This window comes from Cherax quadricarinatus, chromosome 1, assembly GCF_038502225.1.
Source record: "Cherax quadricarinatus isolate ZL_2023a chromosome 1, ASM3850222v1, whole genome shotgun sequence".
Classification (NCBI taxonomy): Eukaryota; Metazoa; Arthropoda; class Malacostraca; order Decapoda; family Parastacidae; genus Cherax; species Cherax quadricarinatus.
This window is the reverse complement of record NC_091292.1, coordinates 91,702,777-91,715,944: the sequence shown is the minus strand read 5'-3', so window position 1 is coordinate 91,715,944 and position 13,168 is coordinate 91,702,777. Positions and strand designations below refer to the sequence as shown.

At 38.6% G+C, this 13,168-nt stretch overlaps 1 protein-coding gene across 3 annotated transcripts in view; it reads right to left on the bottom strand.

Annotated features, from left to right (window-relative positions):
* The window catches only part of LOC128690063 (A-kinase anchor protein 12), a gene marked incomplete at its 5' end in the record, with an annotated part of 80,790 nt that extends 68,631 nt beyond the window's left edge, over positions 1–12,159 (bottom strand). For all 3 annotated transcript variants that reach the window (XM_053778625.2, XM_053778642.2, XM_053778633.2), the window contains 2 exon segments: positions 6,051–6,133; positions 9,615–12,159. In XM_053778625.2, the coding sequence (XP_053634600.2) occupies positions 6,051–6,133; positions 9,615–12,159 (2,628 nt within the window).
* Between the last annotated feature and the right edge of the window lie 1,009 nt (positions 12,160–13,168).

The window sequence follows — 13,168 nt, the reverse complement described above, 5'->3', positions numbered from 1 at the left end:
GGGTGACTCAAGTACACACATTCAGCATCACTCATTTGACAGTAGTCTTGCCAAAGGTACACAGATGGTACAATTCTAGTAACCCTCTGAATTGCAATATCCCCACCTCTTCCTCCATGAACTTCCCCCTCCTTCCCCCATAGATTCTAAAGTCCAGCTAACTGGTTTCCTGGAATCCATTCATAAATGTTACTTAGCTCACACTCCAATAGCACATCAAACCATAAAAACTGCTCATTTCCACTCACTCCAGTCTAACACACTCATAAGCTTGTTGGGTGCTCAAATCCTACCACTCAAAACCTCCTTTACCCTCTCCTTCCAACCCAGATTTTTATTCTTATCAATTTTCTAATTTCTAAGATGTCAAATATTTTGCCTATTGGTACCTTCTTTCCTCCTTTCCATCTATTTTGACATTTATGTGCCTTAAATGTGTAAGTAATTCTTTACCTTTCTACATATTCCTTTTTCAGTGCAAAGATTTTTATGCTTGCACTGAAAAAGAAGATTCTGGCATATCATTCATCTTCTAAGCATATCATTCATCTTTAAAATAAAAAAAAAAAGGGGGCAGGTTCCAAACCACTATGAATAGAAACCCAGTTGAAATAAATATTATCACTATCTACCTTTGAGGATTGCTCTTTTCAGATTAACCAAGCAGATTATTATATTAATGGGGAAAAGCCAAACCTGTGAGGATCATACAGCACCTAGCAGTGGCAACACCTAGGGGAAGCCTGGGGGCTTCAGCCCCCTAAAATTTCCTCAGTTCCCAGAGCTCCCCAAATTAACTCTTTTAGTGGCCATCACACAGAACATCATCAATGAGGCCAGGGTCCCTCACATAATTCTACATCACGAGCTGAGCTCACTCAGATAAGCTGTGAGTGGTAAACTGTGGCCTATATTCAGATTCAGATTCATTTATTTCTTTGCAAGTAGTACATTGAGATCATATTTTTACAATGATGGGTTGTAGTGCAAAGAGAGCCTCTATTATGCCTTGGCATTATGGACTGACTTATTTCAATGGTTTACTGACTACTTATCACTTAAGAAATTATCATAGTTGTACAGTAGTTCTATTAATAATAAGTGACTAATTTACACAAACAAAAGGATTTTTTTTTTTTTTTTTTTTCAACAAGTCGGCCGTCTCCCACCGAGGCAGGGTGACCCAAAAAAGAAAGAAAAGATATATTCATGTATTCAAAAATGCTTTTGTATGAAACATGATTCAGTAGTTTACAGTATGAGACTGCTACAATTTGGTGAAGGGTAATACTGGTTTTGGTAGGTATGTATATTTCTATGTGGTAATTTGTCAATATATGAGCTTGGTTGTCTAGTCATGAGGATTTAAGATTTAGGTAATTGGTAGATTTATTGGTAGTGTTAGATATTGTGTATTGAGTATTTAGTCTAGGGTGATTAGGTGGCTTTTGAGAAGAGTCTTAAATTGATTTTCAGACCGAGATACTTTGGTATTTTCTGGTAATGAATTCCAAATTTTGGGGCCCTTTATGTGCATAGAGTTTTTACACAGTGTGATATGGACACGGGGTGCATCAAAAAGAGATCTGTGTCTTGTGTTACGATCGTGTGTCTTGTTAAGATTGGTGAGGAAACGTTTGAGTGGAGGGTTTATGTTTGCGTGTATTGTTCTATGTATGAAGTAGGCACGTGAATAAGTATGGTGTTCTTAATGGTGAGCAGATTTAGACTTTTGAATATTGGTGGAGTATACTGTCGGGAGTGGGTATTTGTTATCATTCTGACTGCTGCCTTTTACTGGATTATTAGTGGTCTTAGGTGATTTAATGTTGTTGATCCCCATGCACAAATTCCATATGTGAGATAAGGGTAGATGAGTGAATGACACAGTGCAAGGAGAGCTGATTGTGGAACATAGTACCGTATCTTTGATAGTATGCCTACAGTCTTAGAGATTTTCTTGGTTATTTGTTGTATATGTGTCTGGAACTTGAGGCGGCTGTCAAGGTGGATTCCTAGGAATTTTCCCTCTGTGAGTTTTGTGACGGGTGACCCGTTTAGCTTTATGTTCAGTGGAACACTTGCAGCTTTGTTTCCAAACTGAATGAAGTAGGTTTTGTCAGTATTCAGTGTAAGTTATTAGTCATCATCCAGGCAGATATTTTCTGCAATTCAGCATTAACTGTGTTGGCGAGTATGACTGGGTTTGGGTGAGAGAAGACATATGTAGTGTCATCTGCAAATAATATGGGTTTGAGAAGCTGTGATGCATTTGGTAGGTCATTGATGTAGAAGAGAAAGAGGAGTGGTCCAAGGACTCTTCCCTATGGGACTCCGACTGTGATTGGTTGTGTGGAAGAGTCTGCACCATTCGTGTGCACATATTGGCTTCTGTTGCTAAGGTATGACTTTAGGTAGTTGAGAGAATGGGTCTGTGGTGAGTGTGCACAGTATGAAAAAGAGAATCCTACCCCATGTGGTGCATAATGGGAAAAGCAAGACTGACCATGTGTTTGGTTTAAAATAGTGACTCTGAGGTATTTGCTTGGATGGTTGTTATGGCTTAATTGACTGTTACCAGGTGTCATTTGAAAGACTAGAAGACGTACTACTGAAAGAGATGATTTTGGTTGGTTTTAGGACAGGAAGTACCTTGAAATTGACTCAAAGTAGCAGAAATATTTTATTTTTGCTGATATTACTAAGGATGATCTGTTTTATGGGTTTTGAATAAGTCTGATTCAACTGTTGGAACACTGTAAACCATAAATAACAAAAAGGCACATAAAAGAGAGAAGCTTACGACGACGTTTCGGTCCGACTTGGACCATTGACAAAGTCACACTAACCAGAGGTGGAGCAGGACGGCTATATATAGGCAGGAAGAGGTGGTGGTAGTAGTAGTAGTACAAGAATTGTATATAATACCGACAAGATGAAATTAAGACACATGCACAACACCCGGGCATCCCCATCATAGACGTTTCGCCATCCAGCCGGCCACTGGATGGCGAAACGTCCACAACAAAGACAACCAGACGCCTCACATGTGTCTTAATTTCATCAGTAGTTGTAGTAGTAGTAGTAGAAGAAGAGGTAGTTAATGCCTCTGTGTGGACTCTAACTCCTTTTCCTTCCAAGGGAAATATTATTCTCAAACCTTCGGTGTCGCTATGGGTTCTCCTCTCTCTCCTGTCCTTGCTAATCTTTACATGGAATACTTCGAGACTGTTCTTCTTCCTACCCTCGATGTGCAACCTTCACTCTGGCTCTGCTATGTGGATGACATCTTTGCTCTGTGGCCTCATGACTCCAGTCTCTTCCAACCTTTTCTTGAAGCTCTTAATAATCTTGCCCCTTCCATTAAGTTTAAAGCTGAATGGGAATCTAATTCCTTGCTTCCTTTCCTTGATGTCCATGTCCACTGCTCAGATACAGGTTTTTCCTTTTCCGTTTACCGTAAACCTATGCACAGTGGCATGTACATTCACTACTTTTCCTATCATGCTTCCCCTGTCAAGAAAAGTGTTCTTATCTCCCTCTTTCTCCGTGCCCTCCGCATCTGTGATCCTCAGTTCCTTCCAGCAGAAATTTCCACTCTTCATAATTCGTTCTCCTGTCTTGGCTACCCTTCCCATTTCATAGACTCTGCCCTCTCACGTGCTAAATGCAATTTCCTCTCTCCCAAACTCTCTACTCATGGGAACTCTTCTATCCTCTGCCTTCCCTACATTTCCGGTCTTTCTAATCTCGATAAATTAGACACATGTGCAACTCTTGGGTATCTTTATTGAGGAAACGTTTCGCCACACAGTGGCTTCATCAGTCCATACAAAGGAGAATCTTGAAGAACAGGAGGAGAATGAGGTAATCAGTCCCTCAACCTTGAGTCGATGTGGTCAGTCCATCAATCTTGAATAGAATACGGCATACGTGCTGAGAAGGAGCTTATAAACCGTTGGCAGGAGAGGTGCAGCAGTCATAGGTCGTGTAACATTTGTTCAATGTTGAAGTAGGTCGTGCCCAAAAATTAGGCAAGCGAAGAATTCCCAAGTATTAAGATCCCAAGAAGTTGCAGTGTCTGACAGGTTTGTAGATGAATGGTTCAGAGAACCGACATGTTGATAAATTAGACACATGTGCAACTCTTGGGTATCTTTATTGAGGAAACGTTTCGCCACACAGTGGCTTCATCAGTCCATACAAAGGAGAATCTTGAAGAACCAATTCTCTCCGTCCCTTAGACATCAAGCTTACCTTCCGCCAGACTAACACTCTTCGCACTAATCTCGTTCATACCTCTCCTCCCTCTACAGATGTTCCTGGTGTCTACTCTATTTCTTGCTCCTCCTGTCCTCTTCAATACTTCGGAGAAACTGGTCGATCTCTTTCTGACAGACTTAGGGAGCACAAAAATAGTGTTAGGCTTGCCGACACTAACAATGCTCTTTTCTGTCACGTCAGAGATCATAGCCATCCTATTGACTGGTCTTCTGCTAAAACTGTCTTCCCTACTTCCAACTCGAACAGTCGCCGTCTAGTTGAATCCTCTCTAATACACAACTTTCCTTGTATGAACTTTAGCCCTGGCTTCGTCTCTGTAGATGCCTTCCTCTCCCACTACATTGTAAAATGCTCCAAACTTCAGAACACCCGTGACTTAACCTGAATCCTCATTTTTTCTTTTTCTTTTTATTCTTCCTCTTCCCCTTTCCTTTTCTCCTCTGGGTTGTCTTTCTCTCTCCTGTCTCATGTTTCTGTTCCTTCTTCATTTATTTCACCACTTCCCCTTTCACGCACCTCTGTGCGCTTGCTCTCCCTCTGTGGGCATCTGGCTCTCTTGCAGTGCTCCCCTTCCTTTGTACACGTATTTGACTGGCTCGTCATCCTTATTTCCCACTTCTACCACTACCACTACTACTACCTCTTCTTCTTCTACTACTACTACAACTACTGATGAAATTAAGACACATGTGAGGCGTCTGGTTGTCTTTGTTGTGGACGTTTCGCCATCCAGTGGCTGGCTGGATGGCGAAACTTCTATGATGGGGATGCCCGGGTGTTGTGCATGTGTCTTAATTTCATCTTGTCGATATTATATACAATTCTTGTACTATTACTACTACTACTACTACCACCACCTCTTCCTGCCTATATATAGCTGTCCTGCTCCACCTCTGGTTAGTGTGACTTTGTCAATGGTCCAAGTCGGACCGAAACGTCGTCGTAAGCTTCTCTCTTTTATGTGCGGGTTATTTGTGTACTGTAAACCATGACAAATCATTCCTGGTTATATTTTATTTCCAGGAAACAGAGTAAATCTTCTATTTTCATATGATTATAAATTCAAAAAGGAAGAAAAATGTAATACTGGAAAGGCATGGGGACATGATTAATGAAATATTGTTACAGTGCCAGTAATCTTTACATTGTTTATTTTGCCTTCTATTTTTAGAATGGTATTTTTCTAATTTTGTGTAAAATTGGCCAAATTACCTACTTCAGTGCACTTGATAAGGTAGTTATAATAGTTGAATGGGAAGTTTCTTGTGATCAATCAATAGAATGGAAGGCATACTAGCAAAATAGCTAAGAATTTGGTAATTGTGCCCAGACTGCTAACTTTGCACCTGTGTAATTCTGCAAGTCTTCCATAAAATTTCATACTTTAGAAAATGATTCTCTACCATTTCAAATGAATTTTTTTTTTTTAAAGTGCACAGTGGAGTTAATTTCAGGGGTCTGGAAAGTGAAAGGGTTAAAATAGTAATAATAATAACAATGCTTCAAAACATGCCCCCTCCCTGCCACTTCCCAACCAGACAGCCATCCTAACCCCCCCCCCCCCCATCCAGTATAAAAATTCTAGTGCCACTCCTGATTTTCAGGTTTGATCAGAGGAAGGGATGGGAAGATCTAGCAAGATAAAAGTATTTAACCTGAACAAGACTGGACTGCACCTAAATCTCTGATGAAATGTTTTTATTTAAACAAACTGCTGCAATTACAAAATAAAGAAATACAGTAAAGTATATACCACAAAGCTGTACCTGACTTGATGACTCAACATTAGAAAAAATCTGCTGAGATCCAACTGATCCTGTAACCTCTTTTCCTGAGGCTTCTGATTCACCTGTCAAAAATAAAACACAATTGAGTAATCTATCCTCAAATATTACTGTACATGGTTATGTATAACACTTCATTTAAGGTGCAAAATCACATTAACTAAAGAGACTCAAAATGGGAATTCCTATACAATAACAGTCCACTGCTGATAATCAATTTACTTGAACACTGACCTGGAACCTTTCTATTGTAGCAATTTTTTTTTTGCAGCAAAAAACAAAATAAAATCTTTGGAATATAAAGAATAACTTAATTTGTACTTACCAAGAAGTGAATGTACTGTCTTATTCTAAATCACAGCTACACTTATACTTTTATGTTCAGTAAACATCTTACTGCACCAATATTGAACTCTGCAACCACTTTCTACTCAGTTAGTATTCCTCTTTTTTACCTTTTCTGTGCAACTTCACTTCCTTGTCTGCACCTTCAGTTCTGCTTACTTTAAGACTACACTATTGTGGAGAAAACATTCACTTTCATAAAATTACAGAACTAATTACTCTTTAAGGACAATAGTGACTGACATGGTCATAACATCTCATGGTTGAGTGAAGGTAAAAATTTATTCAGTGTATTCCAGCACTGATGGGGTATCATGTGTGACATTGAGAATTGGTGACAAGTTAGCTAGTTGCATACATGATCACTTCCACCAATTATTGAAAAGTTGGCTCTTGGGAAGAGGAAGAGCCAACTTTTTGTGAATCCCATAGTGGTACCCTACAACTTCCATGTACAGATTTGTGAAACAAAGGATTCAACCAAAATCCCGAGCTAGTAGCAGATACCCACTTTCCCCATCCTCACTATTAACACCAGATTGAACAACCATCAAGTGGGGCTCTTCCCTAATTTCAACTATTATTAATAATTAGGTATCCCTGAAGGGGTATCTTTAAGAGGTTACCTTAATCTTTTAATTTTCTTGTCTCCTTCTTCCTCTAACTTTTTTATTTTTTCTAATAACTCCAGAATGCCTCATTCAACTGCCTTCAGATTTTCAACACTTGTGTGCTGTAATGTGGACCAAATTCTCAGACCTGGAATGTTTATGTGCCCTATGACCGAAGTTGTTGAGTCCATGCCTGTCTTCCTGGAATGGCTCAGATAACTTCAAAAATCTTCAGTGTTAATTAATGTACTTTCCTCAAAGGAAACACTCTCTTGATGTTAAGTTGTGTACAAGTTATCATGTACCAATTAAGGACTTACCAGATATTCAAATAAGAAAAAAAATGACCATACAAACGCAAGGAGGAGGGAAGAAAGAAGTAAACAGCAGTAAGACAAAAGGAGGGAAGAATAGTAAACAACAGTAAGACAGAATGAAATCTTTATGAAAGTTTGTAGAAGACAAACTAAACATGAAGATAAAATACAAATAATCAAGACTGATGATAAAATTACCAAACTGGAGGAGGAAATATGAGGGTTATTAAATACAGTGGGTGCTCAATTTTTCTTTTAAATTATATGGGGCAAAACCTTGACCAGATATTGTGCCATCCAATTATGCAAGTCATGTGGGGCTAGCTTGATAGAACAAGTCACTGAGTATTTTCAAACATCATTATACTTGAATCAACAAGTGAGAACGAATAAGGACTTCAGAAACAGATGTGGGCTGTTCCAGTAACTAGACAATTAAGAGGTTAATCATTTCAATTACTTTTTTTTTTTTTTTGACATTTTACCCCTCTATTAGGCCTGCTGTCAGTGGTACTTATCTTTATATATGGCCACTGTGAAAGTGGCCATTTGACCATAATATGTGGTTAATTGTATTGTTAACAGTCCCAGATGTAATTGATCGGAACCCTAAAACAGCTAATCAAAATGACAGACATTGAATTATCTCAAAGAGGATGTAAGGAAACTACTACTGAATGCTAACAAGAAAAAAGCAGGAAAACCAGACTAGACACTGTAAAACCAGTGCATTAATTAACCCTTTCACTGGTGCCAGGGTATATCATGTAGATTTACATCTCAAGCTCAGTTCACTCTGGTAAGGTGTCAGTGGTAAATTTTGGCCTAAATATGAGAGACTGAGTCTGTGCAGTGAGTGTGCATAGTATAAAAGAAAAATCATGCCACTTTGTGTTTGGTTTAAAACAGCAAATTTCTAGGATAGTTTTTATGATTTTATTGGCTATTTCTTAGTATCATTTGATAAAATGGAAGACATACTACTGAAACAGAGATGATTTTAATTGATTCCAGGACCAGTAGTAGTTTGAGATCATTCTCAAAGTAGCAGAAATATTAGATTTCTGCTAATATTCCTGAGGACAGGTATGGCTGCCCACACCCCCAGGTCTGTTTTATGGGTTTTACTAGTTCTGATTCAATTATTGAATTCAACTGAAAATGGAAGGCAACTATAATAGAAGAGGCCTGGAGAGACCTGGGGGGGCCTGGGGAGGCCTGGGGAGACCTGGGGAGACCTGGGGAGGCCTGGGGATGTGACTAGTGAACAGAGGAAATGTTGTTTTAAGTGTCTGGAATGTCTACAGTGTTTTTTAGACTCTTGTTTTAAAACTTGATTTTTTAATTTTGATTAAAACTGACTAAATTATCAACTTCTGTGCAATTTATAAGATAGATGAATGGGCAATTTCTTGTGCATACTAGAGAAATGGCTAAGAATTTGGTTGAGTTGAGCACTAGAATTGGCTTAAAATAGGGTTCAAAGTAAGTTAAATCGCTGATGCATAAATTGTGCCTAGACCGCTAACTTTGTGCCTAAACAATTCTGTAGGTTTCTCATCAAATTTCGTATTTTTGGTGTCATTACCTTCAGAAAAAATTCTTCACCATTTCAGAAGAAATTTTTTAAACATGGACACTGATCATTTTTAATTTAGAAAAGTTTTGGGAGTCCATTTAAAAGAAGGCAAACTGAAGGGAAACAAACAGCAAAAGGGTACATGTTTTGCTAATATTTAAAAAAGTGAGAGGGAAGACCCCTTTCAATTACAGGCATGTCTCGCTGACAAGTGTTGCTGTTAAAACTGGAAAAAAGTCATTAGAGAAAGAATTGCATAAAACATCCTGTTAATACTTTTTTATAGCAAAAATCCTGTAAATCAAATCTATTAAACTACTTGGACAATGTCCCAGAAATTGTTTGAGAAAAAATGGATTACGAGATATCAAAAATACTGTTGGATGACTATATATGGCCACTAGCGGTAAGTGTGTGTCTGACCAAGGTCAGGCAATGATGGTTAAGAAACCCTCAAGACTGGTCACAGTTATTTCAAAGGTTGAATTCATTTAGGATTCAAGAAAGCTCTTGACAGAGCTCCTCATGAAAGACAAGTCTGGAGAGTACAAAACAAAGAAGGAATAAAAGCTATATCATTTCACTGGATGAGAGACTTTCTGCCAGAAAATAAGAGTGAAAAGTGAATTATCACATAATAATAATAACTATCAAAATTTTTACCTAAACCTACTTAAAATAATATAATACTCACCTTTATTTCTAATGCAATTTTTCTTCAATTTAAGGGGGCCAGGGCGTATCTGGTTTTGAAGAGCTTTGCCTCTTGTAGAAACTTTGTTGATACATCTAGCAGAGTTGCTGCAGCCACTTGTACCAGGTAAGGTGCTGTCTTCAACAATACAGATTTCAACATTACTGCTTGGACCAACCTTTAGTTCACCATCCTCCTCTCTTTGACAAAAGCTTACAAAATTGCAAGCATTTACTTTTCTTCCTGAACAATCTTTCTGAACTGCTGACTGTCCAAAACTTTTGGCTATAGATTTACTTACTGAACTCATGTTCTGACCTGTCAACTGTTGAGAGGGTGACTGTATATCCAAAGTGGGATCTGGCTGCCCTAATGTCTCAACATCCTGAGCAGAATTGCTGGGTTCAGCATCAAAAATATTCTGCTGCTCGTTGTCATCAAATAACATGAAAGTTTTCCTCAAAGGGCGTTTATATGGCCTATTTACCCCTGAGCAAGGCTTACACTCTGTAATGTCCTCTGGAAATAATGAGACATCAACCTTACGTCTCTTGTTATTAGCCATTTTTTTTATTTCCGGACTAGACAAATCTTTATCTTCTGACATCTGACTACTTACTTTGATATTTTCCATGTTGTCAAATGTATCACCAATTTTCTCAACTTCGCCATCACATATCTTTGAGGATGAGACTTCGGGATATTCTATATTTGTGTCCTTTGGGGTTGAAGATCTCTCTATCTCTATTTGGTCAGATGTAAACTTTTGCCGTGAATGAGAAGAGAAAATTTCTAAATCATCCATATCGTCTGAATCATAAACAACACTTTTCTTATAATCTTGATTACTGTATAATGCTTCATCTTTTCTTTCTGGTAATTTTGGCTGTTTATGACTAAGACCCAAACTTAGTCCCCTTTTTCTCCTTTCTTTTTTTTCACGAGCAGCAATCCAGTTTTCATCATTGTGGCAAACATCAGGCAGAGAATCTTCTGACAAGTGAGAGTCTGCCTCATAAGCTTCAGATGCCTTACTAGAATTCCTTACAGATCTCCGTGGCGATACATTTTGATTACTAGCTTCTGAGTCTAAAACTTGTTTTCTAGTCTGAAATTTTGAACGTTCTAAGGAGTCCTTCAATCTTTTATCTACTGTAAGTGGGGATGACCACTTCATTTTATACATAATATTTTTAACTTGATATTCCCCCACACTTTTTACCATAGCATTAAACATTTCCAAAATTCTTAGGACACAGTCATGTGTCGATTCCTCTTTGTTCTTAAAATATGCTTTAGATGGTTTCTCTTTCTTACTCAATCGCTGCCTCTTGAGGGGGATATCAGGATTTTCTTCAATAAAAAACACATTTACTTTTCTTTTTCTGTCACTTTTAAAGTTATAACTAAGATTTTCCTCATTATCTGACAAATCCATGTTTGTAATTGATGTATTTTCTTTTTCTTCATCAACAAGTTTAGAATCATTTTTCGTGGTTGAACATCTAACTTCTTGTGATACTCTCTCTAGAATCATGTTTTCATCATCGATAGTCTTTTCTTTTTGTAATAGTTTATGGTTTTGTAATTTATTCTGATATTCCCTGGTGGGAAAAGACTGCAATCCAAGACCCTTTACCGTTGTGCCAGTGCTTAATGACTCGCTTGGAGTAGGGAGAATGAAATCATCATCATCATCATCATCATCATCAACTGTTGGCTCCAATGTATGTTGCATCGCCTGAACCTCAAGAGAGTTTGAAACTGTTGTCTCTTGTAAATTTTTAGCCTTTTTTGGGGGGCTGCTAGATGGGGCGAGATTTTCTAATGATTTCTTCTGACCGGTACCTTGAGACAATAATTGAACTCCATCCACTTCCCCAAATCCTCTTTGCCAACTATATCTGCTGCCATTTAAGGAGGAACAGGGCTGAGAGAGTAAATATGTTTGGCTCTGACATTTTTCTGATTTGACACTTGGTGATGGAACTACTTCCACACTAGATGATCTCTTTAATGGTCTTCTAGGCTCTACAATTTGACAGCTATTTGAAAAATATTTATTTTTTTTATCACATTTTGAAATATTACTAGAGTCTTTCTCTTCTACTTCAACAGTTTCCTGATTGGCAGTGGATGTTGTGAACGACTGACTGTCATTCACCTTATTAATTTGCTGACAACGTCTTCGAGGAATTGTTTTTAACACATTTGTGGCTTTTGAATTTTGTGACTCACAAAATAAGTCCTCTTCTGAATTAGAAGGTTGAGCTTGAGATTCTCCTGCTTTACCTGGAGAAGGCTGGTTGTTAGCCACCATAGTTGCTGCATGAGTTAAGGAACAAGGTGAAGGAGACTCACTTGATACCATCACTTCTGGAGACCCTGAACAGACAAGATCTAAGTCAGGAGTAACAGAACCACTACCTGAGAGGCAGTTTGTGTCAGCTCCATCTTCTGAGGGAAGAGCCACAACATCAGAGTCACCAGAATTTTCTTCATTTCCATGCTCAGCACTAGAACCAACTTCACCCTGACATTTTTCCTGCAGCAGAGATATATATTGGTTTAGATATCAAACATTAACGACACTTTCCAAAATTATATATTTTATTTATTTTCTTAACACATCAGGCATCTCCCACCAAGGCAGGGTGGCCCAAAAAAGAAAAACTTTCATCATCATCCATTCCATCACTGCCGTGCCAGAAGCGCTTACACTACAGTTATAAAACTGCAATATTAACACCCTCCTTCAGAGTGTAGACAGCACTCAAGTCTGGCCTGCTGGTTTCCCTGAATCCCTTCATAAATATTACCTTGCTCAAACTCCAGCAGCACATCAAGTCCTAAAAACCATTTGTCTCCATTCGCTCCTCTCTAACACGCTTACACATGTTTGCACACAAAACCTCCTTTACCCCCCTCCCTCCAACCTTTTCTAGGCTGACCCCTACCCCGCCTTCCCTCCACTACAGATTTAAACACTCTCGAAGTCATTCCATTTCCTTCCATCCTCTCTACACGTCTGAACCACCTCAACAACCCTTCCTCAGCCCTCTGGATAATAGTTTTGGTAATCCCACACCTCCTCCTAATTTCCAGACTATGAATTCTCTGCATTATATTCACACCACACATTGCTCTCAGACATGACATCTCCACTGCCTCCTGCCTTCTTGTTGCAACATTCACCACCCATGCCTCACACCCATACAAGAGCGTTGGTATAACTATACTCTCATACATTCCCCTCTTTGCTTTCATGGATAGTTCTTTGTCTTCACAGACTCCTCAGTGCACCATCACCTAATCTTTTTGTTATCCTCATAACCTTACTCTTTCCTATATTCACTTTTAATTTTCTTCTTTTACATACCCTACCAAATTCATCTACCAACCTCTGCAACTTGTCTTCAGAATCTCCCAAGAGCACAGTGTCATCAGCAAAAAAGCAACTGTGACAACTCCCACTTTGTGTTTGATTCTTTATCTTTTAACTCCACACCTCTTGCCAAGACCCTCGCATTCACTTCTCTTACAACTCCGTCTAC